The 21,930-nt window shown below is 42.3% G+C and overlaps 1 protein-coding gene across 2 annotated transcripts in view; it reads right to left on the bottom strand.

Moving 5' to 3' along the window:
• Positions 1-3,839: 3,839 nt before the first annotated feature.
• The window catches only part of LOC147879903 (RGS1-HXK1-interacting protein 1-like), a 98,876-nt gene continuing 80,785 nt past the window's right edge, over positions 3,840-21,930 (bottom strand). Inside the window, exons 3-9 of one of the 2 annotated variants that reach the window (XM_087371861.1) lie at positions 21,204-21,281; positions 20,970-21,022; positions 5,431-5,514; positions 5,254-5,306; positions 5,078-5,142; positions 4,900-4,958; positions 3,842-4,344 (exon numbers count right to left, since the gene is read on the bottom strand). In XM_087371861.1, coding sequence (XP_087227987.1) covers positions 4,255-4,344; positions 4,900-4,958; positions 5,078-5,142; positions 5,254-5,306; positions 5,431-5,514; positions 20,970-21,022; positions 21,204-21,281 — 482 coding nt within the window. In that variant the 3' untranslated portion in view covers positions 3,842-4,254. Of the gene's footprint in view, positions 4,345-4,899; positions 4,959-5,077; positions 5,143-5,253; positions 5,307-5,430; positions 5,515-20,969; positions 21,023-21,203; positions 21,282-21,930 lie in introns of both variants that reach the window. The other variant, XM_087371862.1, reaches the window with a different exon arrangement.

Raw genomic sequence — 21,930 nt, 5'->3', positions numbered from 1 at the left:
AGTTGTGCTGTAGTCGGGTCAACGTGGTGCTCGAACCAGCACGGTGGTCAACACAGTGACAGATGGAAAAGCTACGCAATGACGAGGCAATGACAAATGGCAAGGCAAAAGCTGTGTGATGTAGTGAGGCCAAAGGCAAACCAATAGTCCATGTGCTCATGAGTAAATGCATATAGTGCCATGTGTCGAGCTCTATGCTATTGATAAAGATAATATTGTGTCTCATTATTATCCCAGTGTCATGATGCCGAAAAAACTCCTGACGAGAGTGCGGATCCATGCAAGATTCAAAATCTCACCCACCAACGCATCGCATCGCAGCCTTAAAATGGCCCCAAAAATAGTTCCATGATTGGCTACACCCAAGCAAACGTTGACCCTTTACATATAGGTCTAAGCCACATCAATGCATTGAGCTAGGGAGTAATTTTGAGCATGGGAGTAGAAGTGGTCCCAAGGGATTCTGTACACAAATACCTTAAGCCGCTAAACTAGGAAAAGCGAACGGGATATGGAATACTTATGCCACCCAAGACCACTAGCATTGATGACTCCCTTGTCTAAAAGTGAATTGTGAGACTCAAGGAATGGCACATTTATTCCCTTGATCTTTTTGAAGTGTTGAAGCGAGCTAGAAATCATGAAGCAGAGACTTTCGATACCTTCTGCCCTACCTTGGAATGTGTGGACCATTAAAACGAGCCTAAGCAAGATAGCTAGCCATTGCATGTGGGAAAGGACCAAGGTTAGGAACTACACTAGAGCACTCAGATTGCCACTAGCAAATGGAGATTAACCAGGTGCATAGATCACCCTAACATTGAGAACCTTCATTGTGCAAATCTATGCCCCACAAGCTCATTTTACGCACTGTCTCTCTCGACCACCTTTGGCTTTCATTAGCCATGAAGTATGCACTTGCTCTTGAGCTCATTTTCCACACCATTTTTCTCGATCACCTCTGGCTTGTGTTGGCCACAAAGTATACACTTGGTACTCTCTACGAATGCTTTGTTGAAGCAGAAGGACTGTAGTCCCCGCACCCGAGGCAGTGTGGTTCTCATGTGATGTATGCTACACGACTTTCCTTTTGCTACCTGGTCTATGTTTTTTCCATTGACATGCATAAGTATACTTAGAATACACTCATAAACATAGCTTATTAGGGGACATATTTGACCCCCCACGCTCAAGATGAACTTAAAAACAACCTTGGAGTTGAAGTCTCCTACTAAGGGAGGAGTGTTCAGGATTGGAATGAAGTGTCGTCAAGTCCCTCCACAAGCGGGAGAAGAAGGGCGAAAGTAATGTTCATATGGGTCATGATTCATAGCATGCTTTTTTATGTTTTGTAAGTGTACGTTCCACCACCAGTAAGCATATTCATACATTGATAAGCACTGAAAAAAAAATTAAGAGAGAGATACACACCCAACGATCTCCCTAGTAATTGAAATGTGTACTAAATAGCATCCTTGGAGCTAAGGTCTTTGAACATCATTTGCTGGTTGGTGAGGTGTCTCCATGGTAAACTTGTTTATGGCCACCACATCTCCTCTTCTGAAACGTCCTGTTAAGGTATTCTCTACAAATAGCACTTGTGGGAGTATACTACCTCATATATTAGGTTCATGTAATGAAAGACAGGGTTGTAAGGGAGGCAGTTCACTGAATGCCTTTTTTGCCAACTTCTTGTACCGTAAACTACCAAATAGGAGTATGCCTCAATGTCTCACTGATAGGACTAGAGGACTTATTTAGGTATGATGAGTTATAGACATATATCACCATTAGGACTAGAGAACTTATCACTGTCTCACCATTAGGAACAAGGACTTATTTGGGTATGATGAGCAAAATCCGAATACTAGTGATGTTTTCTTTGCATGTAATTTATTTTGTTTCAATTTCGCGTAGAGAAAGCCCTTCAAATTAACAACACGTTATTGTGCATCCACACCTTGAGAACATGCCTCTTCCGCGCAAATTTGATGCCCCATTACCTCATCGTGTTTCTGAATCCTCCACCCCAACTTCTCACCGAACATCTGCATATGCTTCTTCTGCTCTAGAGAGAACTTAATTCGAAAGTGCTTCTTAAAAAACGACGATGGCGACATCATTCCCCCTTCAAAGTCCTCCAAATTCGTAAGAGGGGGTTGAACACCATGATCATCTGCAAGGAAGGACGAGGCGACAGCAAATCTAGAGGGGGAGGAGGTAGTGGAACGTGGGGAGGAGGGAAAAGTGGAGAAAACTTGGTTCGATAAAGAGAAGCACAAGTTCAAGGTGAAAGTTTCTTCCTTAAGCAAAGAAACAGTTCGACTAAGAGTCGAGAAGGTCCCCTTACTACTTAACCTAGTGCTCGCGTCTCTTGCATGCAATAAAAGCACTTCAAATTTGAAAGCATTACTTATCCGTAGAAAGAAAGCTTCTAACCCTTAGATCGATTCAAGATCAAGGGTCTATAATGGAACACGTGGTTCGAGGAGGAAGCCTAAATGGAAAACTTCCCTCTAGGATGCCTACCACAAAAATGATCAACAAATCAAGCTCTATTTACAAAACATAATATTTTTGTATCCTAGATTTTTTAAAAGCCAAAAAATGTCAAGAAGAAGAGAAGAAAGATGCTATTGTATGTTTCATCCCCTTTCTCTCTACAAAAAGCCTTGTTACCACTCTAATTCTAAAGAGCCAAAGTGGCTATAAGGCCAAAGTTGCCTAAACACATAAGGAGAGAGAAAGAGTGAAGATGAAATTCATAATCTTGCATATGACCACCTTGCAATACCCGTGTTAGCACCAAGGGGGAGGGGGGGCAATCGAGGTGCTATTGAACAATAAAGTGATGTCGAGTGATAGAAGAGTGGTATGAAGAAAGCAAATAGGATAATGGATAGAGTAAATTACAGCAATGAGGTATTGACATGTGGACTAGAGATAACATACATAGCATGAGATGCCGACCCATTTTGTTTGGCCCGAAGCAATGGTCCCACTTGAGTTCATAGCAATGAACTTGCGAGTAGTGCCAAAGCACCACCACAAGGAGATGAGGCAATACACCATCAACTAAATCAATCACTTCAACTCAACAAGCAATGAGCTCAAGCTGAATGGTCACAAAAAGTGATTTAGAGACAGAGAAAACCTTGACATGAGAGACAAACTAAAAGCACTAAGAAAAGGCTATGTTGATTTTTTATATAGCTCCAAACTCTAGCCGAAGAAGTCTAATCTTAAACTGGAATGCAATGGTTTGTTCTAAGTTGACATCTTTGTTGACAATGACCTCTTGCATCCATTGTTCCTAACATTCATTGCCTATGAGCTTATTCGCAATCTTCCTACGCGATGAATCGATGCTCACAAATCACATTGAGATACATGATGGATTAAGAGAGACTGCTTATGCTAGATGTCTTGAATTGCATGCAACCTAGTCCAAAAATACCCAACACTAGACTTACTGGTAGAACAACGTTGCTAGTTCTATGCATTTGCCAAACACTATCTTCACTTACTCTCCTACTTCCCACTTGAGAGTGATGAGATGACCCCCAAATGGCATGCTCGAGTGCGAATGTGCGTGCTAGCGGGCAAACGTGCGTGAGACAAATTTTATCGCAAAAAATTGTGATACAAGAAAAAATAACATGTGAATTCCAAGTCAAGGAGTTCATGTTACCCCATAGCTTGTAGAGCAAGTATTTGGGCTACTAAAAGCTGTTGATTAAGGGACATTACTTGAATGAAAAAAGAGTAGTTGCAAATCTCCCTACTTGTGTCCTTAAAGCAACACATGTGACAATTATTCCACGAGAAGTACTTATTCATTGACATAAAGATGGCCCCTAACTTGCCTTCCAAGGATTAAGAAATTAACATAGTGAATAACTGAACCCATGAATGATCGTGCATTCCCTTTTTAACATCTTAGCATTTGGAAGGTAAACAACTTTAAACCTCAAATGATTCTAGAATAAGCACTACCTTCTTTCCTTTATCTTGGCATATACCTTGGAATTGCAATTTTAATTAGCTCTTGAAGAAGCAATTGACAACTGGCCTTGAGTATTGTTCAAGGTTGTGGAGAAGTAACAAATACAGAGCTTTCCTTTCAATATCTGAATTAAGACGCTTATCAAGGCAACAATCAATAGAGTGAAGGCAGCTGATCAGTGCACTATTCAATGAAATAGCCATCATGATGCAATTGGGTCATTTCGATGTTCTTCTCATGAAACGAAATCATACTGGGATGCCATAATTGGCTATTTTTGTAACCTTCTTGTTTAGAGCATTTCTCTGTTGCTTAGCTTCAGCTGCCATTGATACAACCTGTAGGTCAATTAATGTCATCTCGGTCAACAAATTCCGAATAGGGAAAAGATGAGGCAACAAAACAGAAGTAAAATTCAGACCATCAGCACAAACAGTGTTCTCACCACACGAACAAAAGTAAAGACTACCAATTATTTGGCAATAATACTCCAAGTGAATAGTAATAGCCTTCTATCTTGTCTCACAGCAGACAAGACTCATATGAGGCCCCTCCTACACTCTGAATCAGTTGCAAGTTTTCCAAACCCTGATTAATATTCCATACTACTCAAAGATTACAAAATTTGGACATTTTAGAGCAGGCTAGATATTTATCATTTTGGAATGGTGATGAATTATACACACAAAAAGGAAAAGCCCATTGGAGTTACATCGAGGCAGGCAGCTATAACTACAATCATCACTAAATACATGTGTAACTTCAATCGACCGTGGCAACTCACATATACAATGAAAGATTTAAAACAAATCCATAAAAATGGATGCATAAAGAGCTTCTTAATAATTATAGAGATACTTCAAACATTAAAAAGACAAACAGTGAAAGCAGACCTCAGCTCGAAACTTCAAGGCATCTCTACCAGGCAACTCTGTGAGACTATCCATTAAACCTACACAATCCAATCAAAGGTTAAAAGCAAATATATTTGTGCAAGGAAAACTCAAGAAGATCCACATCAGTCCATATTGCATGCATTAATCCCTGAAAGTGAAAATAAGAAGACACTACCTCTTGCTTGACCTTCTGTCTTATAAATAGAGTTTATGAGATTCTGGAGTTGGCTTCCTGCATGTCTATTCACCAACAATGGAATATCAATGCAGGCAAGGGCAGCAAAAATGAAGGTTTTGGCTTAGGGAGAAAAAGAAGCACAGCACAATGTATAATGAACCGAAGACACATACTTCAGTTTTGTTTGACCTCTTTGGAGTTCATCTTCTGCAAACCTTGTTCTTTCCTGCTATTCACAAGCTGTGAGAAAATATATAAACTAACATACTCAAATCTGATTTTATGCTTACCGGAAACTTAAGCTCAAGAATTTACACAGATATTCTACCAAGAGGGCTAGGGGATCAAACCTCAAGTTTCCTGCTTTCATTTTTCAACAGATCTACAGACTGGCGCATCTCTTTCACCTTTTTCTCAGAGCTGAGAAGTAACGACTGAATACCATACCAATGTCCTTTAGTTAGCATATGTATTGCAGACTTACAGCTCCATAATATGATTCGCAAAACTCTAATCGAAAATCTTACTAATGGGTACACATGAAAAACATTACACTTTTCAGTACTCCATAATGGACATATTTCCTTTCGGGGCAGACATCCACAACATCGCAACACACTTTTAGGATACGCTGAACAAAATCAGACCTTTCCAAAGGGTAAGATTTAACGCTTTTCTCTTCCATAAATTAAAGATGGTGCTTATAGAAATGAAGGGTCCTTTAGAAGTTAGTTGAAAGACTGAATTAAGCTACGCAACATGCATAAATGGACTAACTTGCAGTATTACATTGGCTCAGGAAGAGAAGTTCCCACTGCTCACCTATGCTGATAATATTCCGGAAAGAAGGTTGCGAGCTCTGAAGAATTCAAAGTATGGCCATCCAATGATACAAACAACTACTGAAATCTGGAAATCTGAAACATACTGTAAGAATCACGGGCGATGGCACGATGATAATCCTCCCAGCCAACCTCTATAAAAGCAAGCGCATCAGATCAAACGTAGTTTCGCTCCTGCAAGCTTTTGCAGAGCACTCATCTCCCTGGACGAATATGGATGCCACATGTAATAATCTGGACCCCCTAGCATGCACCCTTTTTACCCCGGGATAAACATTAATTCGATTTGCCCGTTGACAATTTACACATTTAGGTGCACCTAGGTCCTCGACCTTAGATTCGTCTAGTCTATGCAATGTCACCCTCACCGAGACCTTGACATTGATTCCTTTAACCGTAAACTTGAAGCACAATAAAATATATTACAAAAATCGGTCCTCTAAAGAAAAATATCCACTAACCCTTCCAAGGTCAGTGTTATCTCGGCTTGACATAACATTCCTTCACTCTTCAAGCATCAATGTCCTCGATGAGGAAATCTGGGAATGCTCTCCGCATCTAGTACATAGATTCCCAGGTAGCCTCGGATAGAGGTAAACCATGCCATGCAACCAACACCATGGGTATCTTTCGAATGCGTACTTGCACTATTCCTCTGTCCAGGATTCTTGTTGGTTTGTGTCACCACAATGTAAATATCCTAAGTCAAAGTACAGTTGACCATTTATTTGATCATAATTAAAGAGTTTTATATGTGTTAATTATGGTCAAAGAGTTCTTTTAATGGTCAAAGAATTGACTACGGTCAAAGATACTTGAGTCTGGTCAACTAAACCTGACCTCGGTCAAGGAGACTTGGTTTATTACCAAGAGGGTTAACTACGGTTAACCAGAGAACTACAAAGCTGACTATGGTTAGAGAGTGTTGACTTCGGTCAACGAGACTTGGCATGCGCCAAGAGGGTTAACCACCGTTAACCAAGATGTGCCAACTTCGGTTGGAGAGTTGTGCCAACTTCGGTTGGAGAGACTTGGCTATAATTAAGGCGCCTCGATCCTTGGTCAAAGCTCCTTAATTATGATCAAGAGCGTTGACTTCGGTCAACCAGAGAATAAATATATATTTTTATATTTGTTATGTGTGCACATGTGTTCAGTGGGGACGCCCACCGTGACTAGAACTAGTCCACAATATGTTGTTTGCATGCAAAGCGCTAACAATTAATGAGTGCCATGGTGGTGTGTTTTAATTAATTGTTGCAGGTACTAGGAAGAGTTCTTTTCCTAAGCGCTACAGGAGCCTAATCAGAGTCTGGGAGGCGGTTCGCGTGACTAAGTGCTTCGAAGACTCCAAAGTTGCCCTTAGTGGCATGTAATTAGGAAAGTAATGTAGAAATTGACAAGTGGCTTGTTGCCAAGAAAGGGAGCCTGAGAGCTCATGTAATGATTCATTCATTCACGTTTTGGATTTTCATGCATGAACAGCTCTACGTGAAAGACCTCCAGACAGCTTACAGCCAAGTCCAGACAGCAATCCAAAGGTCTCAAGAAAAACATAAAAGAGCTGCAGATAAGCATAGGAGACAGTTGGATCTCAAGGAAGGGGATTGGGTACTTTTGAAGTTTGAAAAAGCTAGGCTCCGCAAGTTTAAAGGCAAACAAAAAGTGTATGCAAAGTTATCTCCCAGATACTATGGCCCTTTCTGAGGTCAACTGAATAGAAGCCGAAGGGATGTCACCACAATGTAAATATCCTAAGTCAAAGTACAGTTGACCATTTAGTTGATCACAATTAAAGAGTTTTATATGTGTTAATTATGGTCAAAGAGTTCTTTTAATGGTCAAAGAATTGACTACGGTCAAAGAAACTTGACTCTGATCAAGTAAACCTGACCTCAATCGGGGAGACTTGGTTTATTACCAAGAGAGTTAACTACGGTTAACCAGAGAACTACAAAGCTGACTACGGTTAGAGAGTGTTGACTTCGATCAACGAGACTTGGCATGCGCCAAGAGGGTTGGAGAGTTGTGCCAACTTTGGTTGGAGAGTTGTGCTAACTTCGGTTGGAGAGACTTGGCTATAATTAAGGCGCCTCGATCCTTGGTCAAAGCTCCTTAATTATGATCAAGAGCGTTGACTTCAGTCAACCAGAGAATAAATATATTTTTTAATATTTGTTATGTGTGCACATGTGTTCAGTGGGGACGCCCACCGTGACTAGAACTAGTCAACAATGTATTGTTTGCATGCAAAGCGCTGACAATTAATGGGTGCCATGGTGGTGCGCTTTAATTAGTTATTGCAGATACTAGGAAGAGTTATTTTCCTAAGCACTACAGGAGCCTAATCAGAGTCTGGGAGGCGGTTCGCGTGACCAAGTGCTTCGAAGACTCCAAAGTTGCTCTTAGTGGCATGTAATTAGGAAAGTAATGTAGAAATTGACAAGTGGCTTATTCCCAAGAAAGGGAGCCTGAGAGCTCATGTAATGATTCATTCATTCACGTTTTGGATTTTCATGCATGAACAGCTCTACGCTGAACTATGTACTTGATTTCTCTCTGATGAATAAAAACCTTCGGGGGGGTCCAGCCCGACTGTTAACCTGGGCCCTAGTGTCTCTGTTGAGAGAGGGAGAGAAATGAGAGTGTTGTTGGTTGTTTTTCTATGGTAGTATTTCAGTTTGCGCCTTGCATTATCCTCTACTATCTCCTGAAACAAAACAACACCCTTGATTAGTGAGTCACCTGGGTGCAAAAACTTCTTTAAACGAGAAACATGAAACATTGGGTCCACCTTACAACCCTGTGGTAATTCCAATTTTTAGGCAAGGTTATTCTTTTGAGAATTAACCATGGCCTCCAATATCGGGGTGATAACTTAGCACACTGTCCTATAATCAAAGACTTAGTGTGAAGAAATTCTGAGAAGAACTCTCTCCTTAAATTCTGTAAAAGATCTATTTACATCCGCATATGCTTTAGCTCTTGGCAGATGTTAGCTCACGCAAGTGCTAGCATCTCCTGCATCTGGACCACATAGTTCGCGGCACTAGCATTTTCTCAAGTATTCCAACCATAGTTGGATTTGCTGGCCTATAACCATAGTTCAGCTCAAATGCACTCATTCCTGAATAAGAATGTTTTCTATCATTGTAGGCAAATTCCAAAAGATACAACCATTTATCCCACGTATGTTGCCTCAATGAAACATATGCTCTAAGCATATCCACTAAAGTTTGGTTGACTATTTCCATCTGACCATCCATTTCAAGATGATCCCGACTACTCATTCCCAACTCTCTCGTTGTGCCTCAAACATGTCTCAAACACTAGTAAATTTAACGTCCCTGTCTGACATTATGGATCTCGGTAATCCATGCAGACAAAATATATGTTTAATAAACAAATCCGCGACTTGTGGCACTAACACACTCTCTAGTCGAAATGAAGTGAGCCATCTTGGTAAGACGATCAACCCCCACAAGGATAGAATCATATCCACCTTGTGTCGTAGGCAGACCAACTATAAAGTCCATGGAAATGCTCTCCCATTTACCTAATGGTATTTCGAAGGGTTGTAAAAGGCTAGGTGACTTCACCTACTCTGCCTTACTCACTTGACACGAAAAACGTGTCACATATTCATGAATATGCTTTTTTCTTTTTTACCAAAAGAAATCTTGCTCACGAGATCATATGTCTTCTGGACACCTGGATGTCTTGCACACGGGCTATCATGGCACTCTTGGATGACACTCTACCTGAGATATTCTGATTGGGTACGACTACCTTGCCATTTCGTTTCGGCATACCATCCGCTATGGTATATCTTGCATAGGATTGGCCTTTTCTTGATGCCAGGTCATCCCTTTCCCAAGGTTTAAGCATATGCGTCTTACGTCAAAGGCTCTAGACTGACTGGTCCACTTTCAGAGTTTCTCTAATCTTGGTAAAACTTGACCTATAAGGAGGCCTATTTACAAGTTCTTCCCTTGGGATAAGTTCAATCTTATGTGCTCTAGAGGTAAACCATAAGGCAACTCGTCCCTAAAACAATCAGAGAACTCTGCAATCCGATCTGCCAACTACCATCAATCGACTCTATCAATGCTGAACAAAGAAACAAAAACTCTTCCTAAGTTTTTCAAACTTCCATCTCGGAAACTAATGGTCCCTGAGGCACATTGTACATCTTGAATTGATAAACGTGCCTTTTCCAATCAATGGCTAGACTCTTCTTAGAATGCCAAGCCTTTCTCAAGGCTAATGTCTATATGAGCAAGTCTGGTCCTTTCAAAGTCCAGCTTCTCCGCATAATTCTAAATCCAAAATTCCAACTGGGTAACCCTTTGGTCCCATACCTCAATTGAACTTACACCTGCCATCCTGACGGAATATGCATAGTCAGATGGACTAATCTTTATTGTTAGCCTCTTTACGAGCTTGGAGTTAATTACATTGTGTGTTGATGCTAAGTTAAACAACACAATGACGTCATGATTGGCCACTTACCCTTTCATCTTAATTAACTCCGTATCGCTATAAGTTGTATACCATGTTGTTACGGGCTTAGATAGGATATTATCAGGTGCACTGTGTACTACTTAACAACAAACACACACAACAAAACATGTACTGACCTCTGAGAAGATCTCGCTAGCTAAATCTACATCTGTTCGCCTCTAGGCCAGCAATGTAGGATCGCTTAGGAGAGAGAGAGAGTGCAGGTAGCAAAAGAGTCGATGATAAACGCCTTAGCCATCACGTCAAAGTTGGATAATAAAAAACAAAGGAGTACAAGGTACAAGTACCTAGACCTAGGACTAAGTGTCCTAGGTGTCACATAGGACTAAATGTCCTATGTGGCCTAAAAGACACTAACACTATAAGTGTCTTTATTTATGCCTACAAGGCCCATACCATGGCCTATAGGGCATCACTAGAACCACCACAGGATGGCCTACAAACCCCCCTCCATGGGATGGGCTGAAGTACTCTGAAAACGTCTCAGAATACCTGGTATTTTCTGGTCATGGTGGCACATGTTCATTCAAAAGGATATAGCCACCTATGAATGTACAAGGGATGTCACATCATCTAACAAAGGGAACCAAGTGTAAAGCCTGTTGAAAGACTTTGAACATCGGACAAGGAAGTGCCTTTGTAAACATATCTGCTATGTTGTCCTCTGTGGGAAGATAAAACAACTCTATGTCTCCTGCTGACAACCGCTCCCGAACATAATGATAGTGAACTTTAATATGCTTGGTACGCACATAAAACACGGGGTTACGCGCAATGGCCAAAGCACTCTTTCTGTTAGTGTAGACAATAGTGGAGGATTTCTAGCGAATACCAAGATCTGTAAGTAACTGTCGAAGCCAAACACACTCTACTGTAGCGATGAAAGCTGCCCTGTACTCAGCCTCACAGCTAGATGTGGCAACTGTTGGTTGCTTCTTGCTGAGCCGAGAGATACATGAATTGCCAAGCAAAAAACAATTGCCAGTAGGTGACACTCTGGTGTTGGAACATCCTGCCCAATCACTATCCGTGTAAGCATGCATGGTAAGTGAAGCTTAATCACCATAGAAGAGGGCTAAATCCTGACTGCCTCTGAGATATTTGAAGACTGTCTTCACTGCCTACCAATGCTGTGAACTGGGCATGTGCATGAATCTCCTCAGCTGAGATACTGCATACTGCAAGTCAGGTCTAGTGTGACATAAATAAATAAGGCATCCAACAGCCTACTGATAAAGAGTGATATCACATGGTGGGCTCCCATCATGAGACATGTGACAGCTCCATTATTACTTGGGCATTCAGTTTGCTCATGTTGAGAGGGGTATCATGATGTCTCAGTCCAAGTATATTGGACAGCTCCTTGATCATTTTCAGTTTGAGGATTGCAAGCCAATCTCTACTCCAGTGGACCCTGGCTTCAAATTCTCAACTCATGAATCAAATCCACTCCCGTGGACATAAAGAGTGGGTTCTGAGGGACTATTCTGAAAACCAAGGGATAGTAAATGCATGAATTTTGGCATACCATGCCTTGGGTACCTGCTTCAAACTATAAAGGGCTTTTCTAAGCCAGCATACCTTATTTTCATAATTAACAACCTCAAAGCCAGGAGATTGTGTGACATAGACTTCTTCCTACAGATCCCCATGAAGAAAAGTAGTCTTGATGTCAAGTTGGTGCAGTTGCCAATGATGATAGGCTGCAATGGCAATGACACATCTAATGGTAGTAATCCTGGATGTCGGAGCAAAGGTCTCCTCAAAGTCAATGCCTTGTTGTTGGGCATACCCTTTTGCAACAAGACGGGCTTTGTATCGATCTCTGCTACCATACGATTTCCTTTCTAATTTGTAGACCCACCTGCTTCCAATGGCATGCTTGCCTGGAGGGAGATCTACTAATTCCCATGTGTCATTTTTAGCAATGGAATGTAACTCAGCTCTCATTGCATCCATCCACTCTTTGCTATCAAAAGCATCTTTATGGCACAGAGGCTCTTCATTGCAAGTTGTAGCAAGGAGTGCAAACTCAAGAAAGTGACCATGCTGTCTATTCCCTGATCTTGTCAAGGCAGCAAAAGGCTGATCTTGTTTGCTGTCCCTCAATGTATCAAGAAGCCATCTGGGAACTTGCCTTTGCTGTCTATTGACAGCTCTTTCTTCAATGACTGCATCATCAATAGTGGGATCATTTTGTGCTGAAAGAGAAATCTGCAAATCAGCATGAGGTAGTGGCTGATTATTGCTTGGTGGAGGGCCTGCAGGAGGCTCATGTTGCTGGTCAAAGTCCTCTTCTGAGGATGGCAGAGGTAACCAAGATTCAAAGGCATCAAACATGTCAACATCTGGCTTAACTTTGCAGTCCACAAGAGGAGAAGCTGAATGTTCAGCAAAGATTACATCTCTATTGACAACAATCTTCCCAGTATTTGGTTGGTATAACCGATACCCTCTGCTCTCTGGCTGTAACCAATAAATATGCATTTGATTGCCTTGTCATCAAGCTTATGTCTCAGCTGAGATGGTACATGAACATATGCAAGAGACCCAAAAACTCTCATGTGTGAAAGTGAAGGCTTCCTGCCTTTCCATGCTTCATTCCAAAGCAATGCGCTTCCTGCATTCTGTAATGTCGTGTGCAAGCTTGCGACAATAGTTGCATCTTTTCTTCTTTGACTTATCTGCGCTGTATTTTTAGATGCATGGGAGGAATTGCAGCTGCTATGCGCAGATTTTGGCTTGCCCATAGGCTTGGAAGCCTTGTCTCTTCCTATCTGTTGTGAAGCAAATGCATGATAAAAAATAATGGCTTGTCTATTAGCTCTACTTTGCTCTTCCTACAGAAGCAAAGTAACTAGCTGATCAAAAGAATAGTGGTCTGGATTACCCATGGCTACTAATCGAAGGGTTCTAGCAAACCCTTGATATGTATCTGGCAGTCCATTCAATGTGGGACTGACAAGCTGTGAATTTGGCACCACCTCATCAATGTTGGCAAGCTGTTCCATGAGGTCCTTGATCTTTGTCAGGTATGCATCCATAGAGTCACCTTCATTCATACTGACTTCCTGTAATTGCCTTCTCAAATATGCAACACGAGCTTCATTGCGAATCTGATAGAGAGAAGCCAATTTATCCCAAGCATCCTTTGCTGTCCTGCAAGACCGGATGTGTGGAATAATGATTCTCTTGCATGATAAAGCAATGCATGAATGTGCATTTGCATCTCTTGCATCCCATCTTGACTGTTCTTGAGTTGGAAGAGCAGCAGCAGGAGTGCTAGAGGAAGAGGCATCAGGAGGAGTACCCCTGCAGAGGGACCAGCAGTAGAGGCAACCACTGTAGCATTGGCTGGCCTCAGATCAGCCCCAGAAACAATATTCCACAAATGCTTTGCAACTAGAATATGTTTCATGAGATAAGACCACATCGGATAGTTGGTGCCATCCAACTTATCATCTTCACGAAGAACTCCAAATAAATCACTGCAAAAAGCTGGCTGTCCAAAAATGACAGCAAATATCTACAAATTTCTAACCCAAATCAAAGGGCAAATGCAGATTTGACCCAAATATGGCTGTGGCAGGCAATGTTCACTGCAAAAACAGCAAATCTGGCAAAAGCCCCAAATTTATTGAGGGCAAATAGGCCAGAAAGAGGGCAAATACAGAAAAGCCCCAAATTTTGCTGAAATTTTGCAAATGTGACCCAATGTATGCGAATCTGACTCAATGTCTTGCAGAAAAGACTCAATGTCTGAAAATCTGACTCAATGTCCTGCAAATGTGACTCAATGTTCTCCAATCTGTCCCAATGTATTGCAAACAACAAGAGATTGCAGACCAAATTCCAAAGCCCCAATGTTCTTGCAAGAAATTGCAACCAAAGAAGGTGAAATGAACTGAAAGCCCCAAAAATTACCAATGTCTTGAATGTGACTTTGTACGTGCAACACCTGTACGGAGATCTCGAGAGAAGTACTAGCTGTACTGACTTCTCAAGTACCAGATCAAGTACACCGTACGATGGACGGTGTACGACTATACGGTTGTACAACCATACGTTGTATGGAGATCTAAAGTACTGCAGTTGTACACTTTCACACGTGCAGGTACGGAAGATGTATGTAGTGCAGTACGGACAGTACAACGATGCAAGTACTCATCTGTACGGTTTCTCTAGTACGAAACACATCGCAATAAAGTACAATACGACGCAGTACCGAGTGCAAGTACGGACGTAGTGCAATTACGGACGTACGATGAAGGTACAGATTTATACGATGATGCAAGTACATACTCAGTTACGACATATGTATGGGCAGCTGCAAGAACATACGATATCCGTACGTGACTGTACGGACGTCCGTACTGTTGTACGGACAGTATGGATAAGAGGCACAAGCTAGGCTTTGATACCACTGTAGGATCGCTTAGGAGAGAGAGACTGCAGGTAGCAAAAGAGTCGATGATAAACGCCTTAGCCGTCACGTCAAAGTTGGATAATCAAAAACAAAGGAGTACAAGGTACAAGTACCTAGACCTAGGACTAAGTGTCCTAGGTGTCACATAGGACTAAGTGTCCTATGTGGCCTAAAAGACACTAACACTATAAGTGTCTTTATTTATGCCTACAAGGCTCATACCATGGCCTATAGGGCATCACTAGAACCACCAGAGGATGGAAGAAGAAAAAGCGAGGAGAGTAGGCTTGTGCTGTTGATGCCTTCAACCTCATCAGTGGAAAGTTTGTCCACGGAACAAGGATCGTCGGATGGCTGAGATGGTGATCTCAGAGTGCAACGTGGAGATGAAGGAGGCTTGTGAAGGGCGCCTAGATCTCCAAAAGGTCTCGAATCAAGGCGGCTGGCTATGGAGGCAATAACTAAAGCAAATAGCTACTGCAAACGGGTGCAAGGAGGAGGTGAATAGAGGCGAAATGGAGCAGGGCTGATGCAGTTGCAAGCTATAGGAAGAAGGGCTGAAGCAGAAATAGGGTTAGGACTAGGGTGATGTGCCAGCTACTTGGTTTGCTCCCTTTCGCATCCTCATAGTTTCCTTTCCTTTCTGAACTTCCATCTAGATTCTATCATTCAGTACGAAAATAAAGTCCTTTACTTGTACCGACTGAGGAAGAGGTTTAAAACACCTGCATTACACATTCTCTAAATTTATCAGTGTATTCAGCCAGTGACAAATTTCTCTAACGAAGGTTTCTATACTGATCCCAAGCTCGAGACGCTTCATTAGGAGATGAGAAATGTTTTATAAAGTCTTTCTTGAACCCCTCCCACGTAGTAGATGCTCCACCATCCCTTTGTTCCTTAAATCACCATTTATTCGCTGCCTTAATAAACATACGGGTTGCCCCGCGGATTTTCTTCATGTCATTCCTGATTTCACGAATGGCAAAAGCCTCTTCCCATTTGTGAAACCAGGCTTCTATGGCATCAAAACTATGGTAAGTCATCCGACCAGAATACTTTTCTGGTCTATAATTGGCAATATTAGGTACCTAAGCCCCCCTAGGCTTGATTGTATGAAAACACGTTTCAAGCTCCATTGGATCTTTTCCTTTATCATCTCGGGATGGTCTAGTAGACATACTCTGAACCATTTTTCTAAATTCGGATGGCCCTAAGTTTGCTTGCAATTGCTGAGCCAGAATCTGTTGTAAGGCATCCTCTAATAAAGCAATCCTACCTGATAGTGTGTGGGCTGCTGGGTGCAACACCTACTGTGTCTGCCGCACTCCCGATTCCACGGATCCACCCTTGAAGCCTCTTCTTCAACCTCCATTGTTATAGCTTCGCCTTTGTCCATAAAATCTTAGATTTAAAAGTTTTAACCTTGCCTAGGTTGGTTGAGTGAGTTTTTTTTTTCTTTTACATTGCTTCAACTATATTTACAATTGGAAATCCCAACTTCCAATTATGAACTGTAAACTCCAAATGCTCAAAACAACAGCTATACATGCATATATTAGGCTGCAAACCAATAATAATTTTCCCTATACTAGGGAATTCCTGCACCACCAAACAACTGGAAATATCTATTGCTGCAATCAAAAGACTCAGAAATTTCCTAACACGACCAAATCTAAATCTAAATAAGGAAAGGAAACTCCCTGGTCAATTATGTTTGCTCCTGCTCCGATCACCGAATATCCAGCTCCTTTTTCTTTTATGTTTTCCACACTGCTATTCTTCCTCTGCTTATCAAGTTCATCTGGCACAAAATTTGCTACTTGGTTCTTCCACTCAAGCACATCATCCAAGTTCATATTTAGCACCGTTGCCCCCAAAATGGTAAAAACGTAAGCCTGAATCTGTTCACATGGATTTGTGAGTGTGGAACTCCAATAGTCAATGTGTCCAGCCCTGATCCACTGTCTTCAGCCTCGCAATTGGCCAGAAAGCCACTACGTGGGGAAACACCTCTCTGTGTTTTCCTTCCAAGAACCCCAAGAGGCAGCCTTGCCCGCAACATAAGACAGCACCAAAGATAGCCTTGCCCCTTCCTCCTGCTAACCAATCCGCAATGCAACGTCAATACAGACATTGTCCCGGTGATCAATCGCATCGTGCCATTTCTTTGTCTTCACTCTTAGCCAGCCCGTATAACCCCAACATGGGAAGAGCTCACTAAAGCATGTCAAACACCACGACACGTGAAGAAGCACCGAGATCTCTGTGTGCCTTTTCTTTCTACCTGACAATTTATAGACCCGCATGACGTGATAAAGGCACAAATCTTTGTTTTCATCATGTAAGCCGCAAGCATGCCTGCGCAACGTGGAGAGAAACCAGCAGGAGTTCTTTGTATAGAACCCAGAAAGCCATGCTCTCTAGCCTAGAAAAATCGATGTGTCACTCCAGAGACGCCTTCCTAAACTCATGCCACATGAACAACCCTTCGTCGATCACGTAGCTCTGATACCAAATGATACAACCAACTACTGAAATCTGGAAATCTGAAATATATTGTAAGAATCATAGGTGATGGCACGATGATAATCCTCCCAACCAACCTGTGTAAAAGCAAGCGCATCAGATCAAACATAATTTCGCTCCTGCAAGCTTTTGCAGAGCCCTCATCTCCCTATATGAACCTGGATGCCACGTGTGATAATCGAGACGCCCCTAGCATGCACCCTTTTTCGCCCTTTATTGGGATAAACATTAATTCCATTTTCTCCTTGGCAATTCACATATTTCGGTGCACCTAGGTCCTCGACATTAGATTCGTCTAGTCTATGCCATGTCACCCTCACCGAGGACCTTGACATTGATTCCTTTAACTGTTTACTTGAAGCACAATAAAATATAATACAAAAGTCATCCTCTAAAGGAAAATGACCACTGGCCCTTCCGAGGTCATGTTATCTCGGCTTCAGCATAACAGTCCCACACTTTTTGGAATGTCAAGAAAGCCTTAGAAACTTACCAAATCACTGAATCTGAATATCCAAGTCAAACGAAGAGGTGAAGCAGACCATGGGAAACATTACGATGCCCAAGGGCATATGGTAGGAAGTAAGAAAATGGCAGAGCCCCATGAACGTGGATGATGTTTGTTCGCACATTAAGAAACTTGGAAGAAGGCAAAGCCTCGGGCATATCCCTTTAAAAAACATCCGGCCGCTCTTAACACGTAAGAGGCTTGGAAGCAAGCAGTGAGGATATTTTCAAGCACATAAGAAACATGAAATTTGATATGGTATGCCTGCAACAAAACCAAAATCAAGTGAATTGCACTTCACATGGTAAAATCATCCCCAAAGGCTAAAAATAGGAACCTAAATATTTTCTTTGTGTTGGCGATCAACATTCTCTCACTCCTCTCCCATCCTTAGAGGCCTTTAGCAATGAGATGTGGACTCTTTCCCTCTTCAACATGTGAGCTTGTTTAACCAAATTATGAATCATGTCAATGAATATAGACGGCGACAAGTTGATGGACAGCGATTTTGAGTTGCGCCTTGATGAGGACTCCTTCAAACTCTATGGGGGTGTCTTTCAGTCGCTCTGCAAGCCGATCATCATTCACAGCTCTATCAGCAGTTCATAGTCTAACTATTGAGGGCGGTAGCAAACTAGTTCAGAATGAATCATCGACGATTACCATCGCGGGCCACAAAGGTGAGGCATCTCGACGGTGGACTTCTCATTCTTCTCGTATCAAGGTTCGTTGCAGATGGCAGAATGGGAGTGGTGGGGGATCCTCCAAGAGAGTTAGATAGAGAATTGTCCATGGGATTGAGCATAAAATGCAGACTAGAAAGAACAAAGGACCCTTCTACGGTCTTTACCTATGTCTAGATCAATCCAACAAATGCCGAAACTCATCCTCAAAAAATACAACACAACGCAATTTCAATCAAATACAACAAAATGCAGTTTCAATCTAATGGCATTCAATAACAAGGTTGAAAACCAAAAAACTCCATCATGCATAGAAAGGATAGCTACTATGACATCCCCACTGCATCATTCGCGCCCAAGGGTGGGTGTAGACCATAGTGTAAAGATATGTTCTCACATATACACACCCACACATATTTGAGCATCCATTTATACAAGTACAGCTTCAATCTCATGACAATGCCTCACAAGCTCGACAACCATAAACTGCATCACGCATAGCAAGGACTAGCTATAGCTATGGCCTTTACCTTACTAAATTGCTTGCCGATCTTGCGCATGGTTGTAGCACACATTCTATTGTCATATACAAGTATTGTTTCAATCTCGTGACAGCCTCTCACAAGCTCAACATACCATAAACTCCATCACACATAGCAAGGACTGTGGCTATAGCCATGGTCTTTGCCTTACTAAATTGCTTGTTGAGCTTGCACTTGGTTGCAGCACACATTCTATTGTCATACTTTCTATTGTCTTCCTCAAGGCTTGGGTTCATCCCTTTGCCCCAACAATGTGCTTGACCAATGCTCAATCCTAGAAATCCTACACAAAGCTCTTCGCTATTTGCATGTCTTGTGAGTCTTTAATGGCAGTGGGAATCGAGGGAGATGGCATTCTTGCTAGAGAAAGAAAGAAAGAAAGAAAGATATATTAACCTCAACGGGAGGCCTCACGGGCCTATGGAACAAAGTACACAGAAAAGCGAAATCATACAAGCCTCAATGGGCTAAAGCAAACGGTACGCTATGACCCTTGCTGAGTATTAATCTATGCTAACAGAATCATAAACATAGAAAAAACAAGGTCAACTACAACTGCAGAGTGGGCCATATCAATCAATCCATCTATCCAGGTGCTAGGACGCAACCAAAGCCTAGTACAATGATGGATCTTTGGTGGGCTGCGAAGATGTCTCGTATCTGCGTCTCTCTAACTTTCTCGCGCTGTGGTGGGGAACGCGGTCTCCTCGCTCCTCTAGACTCTCTGAGCTACGTCTAGGGTGACCCCTCGTCTCTGTCGGTCTTCCCTTAGGAAAGCTGTGATAGATCAGACCTCAATAGAGTGTACCTTAGGGGCTCTCTGTCGCACATGTGGCCTCTGAGCCCCTCTCTCCGTGGTACTGTGCCGGCTGCTCATCCAGACTGCTCTCATGTCGGCTAGCTCCTCCTCCTCCTCCACTTCCCTTGTGCGAGGGCTGACACAAATGTATATGAGTCTGTGACGTGTCGATGTGCCCGGTCACCCTCTATGTCCTGTAGTGGTCTGACCATCCCTTGCTGCTCTCTGATCTGTCATAGAATTGTCTCCCTATGTCGCCGCATCTCCATCAAATAAAGCCCGATATAGACATGGTCATGGAAATGGATCAGTCGTGACAAAGGACCGAAGCCACTCCCCTCTAGATAGAGACAGTGGTAGCGTCCCCGAATCTCGTAGTAGGCTGGGCAAACACAAAGAAAATGCTCCTCTGTCTCAACCGCCCCTAGCGTGCAGACCCGTTGCTCTCTCGGTATACCCGTTGCTCTCCCTGCCTTGACCCTCAGCTGGTGGGACGAAACCCGCATCTGACCAATGGCAATCCTCAGTGCATGGGAGACTCCTCTATCCTCGAGATACTGGGGTCTGATAATGAATCCCTCCTCTGATACTCTTAGGAAGTGGTCGCGATAAAACTGAGTCTTGGTGGGGAGCTCCTAGTCCTCCCCCCAAGTCCGGGATGTGTGAAGCTAGAGGAGGTCTAACCGTATGATACGGCTAATCTCATCTCGCGGGATCGACGTAGGAGGTGCATCCATGCTGTACAGAAAGAGGGGAAGCATGTCCATCTAGATACCGTGCCAAGATCTCCCAAAGAGTGAAAGAGCATCTGTTGAGAGGCATGTTCTGCTGGCTAGCTGCCTTTGCACATTATGCCGACTTGCCATGCCAGATACAACCATAGCAACAGAACAATGGCATCCATCAAATGCAAGAAACCAACCAATTGGCATGTTAAATAGAAAACCTCAAGCTCATATATTGCTTGCTATAAAGGCCTAATATATCAGTGATGAAAGAATCAACAAGTTAGAAATAGTTTGGTTATAACTTATACCTCGTCACTCTGAAATTGACCTATGGTGTATCGAAATAAAAACCTTCTTGGCCCTGCAGAGATAAAATTTCACGTTTTACATTAGATATAAGCTGTAAGAATACAAAATCGGGACTTTCCTTTGCCTGACATATGATGGAGCTTTACAATTCCCATATTTCTTTCTAAAAATCTAAAAGATGAGAGAAGATAAGCATGTGATGCATGGCTTCAGTTTTCCCAAATTACTCTTACTTTTCATTAGGAGAAGCCCCAATCCAGCTAAGACACTGTATGATATTCCAGGATGATTGCCAGCACTTCGTAGACCTTCTGTTTGAACCACAAGAAGCAACCTCAGTCAATAAGACAAAGAGAAATGAAAGAGGCGGCAAAAACAAGGACGCTTTTGAATGATTCATGAGAAGGCTCTGCACCAGTTTCTTTTACATAGAGTAATGGTTTCATGTTATTTTGAGACCCACAACACCTGACATCTAAGATACACTGTACATTCATTGAAAAAAGACACAAGCCTAGCACAAAGTAACTTTCTCCATCTCATAAAAGAAGATCACAAAACCAGCATCACTGACCTGACACACGACGATAAAAGCTTAACTTTTATTCCCAAAGTTAGCATCGAAAAGTGACAATTGTACCATTTGAAAACACAATCTGCTCTATACCCCCCAGCACTGCCACCATTGCCAACAATGAGAATTCAGATCATGAAGGCAACATGTTCAAGGTTACAGATCACTCTGGCATAAGCCTTGGAAGTGACTTTTAGGAGTTTCAAAACAAGGATTCGACTTTGGATACAGCCTGCCTGGCTTCTTTTGGTGAAGCTGATTATTCTGTAGGAGAAGGCCAAGGCTCCAAAACTTTGGATAAGCAAAGACAACATGATCCTAACGATGTTGTGTTGTCAGCATTCAATTGCAGGTTGGGGTGCCAAGTCGAGGCCAAGCATTCTTCT

Source organism: Dipteris shenzhenensis, chromosome 33 (assembly GCF_047967505.1).
Source record: "Dipteris shenzhenensis isolate YYH24624 ecotype China chromosome 33, Dip_SZ_1.0, whole genome shotgun sequence".
NCBI classification, from domain to species: domain Eukaryota; kingdom Viridiplantae; phylum Streptophyta; class Polypodiopsida; order Gleicheniales; family Dipteridaceae; genus Dipteris; species Dipteris shenzhenensis.
Note: the sequence above shows the minus strand (reverse complement) of the source record. Positions and strands in the feature narration are given on the sequence as shown.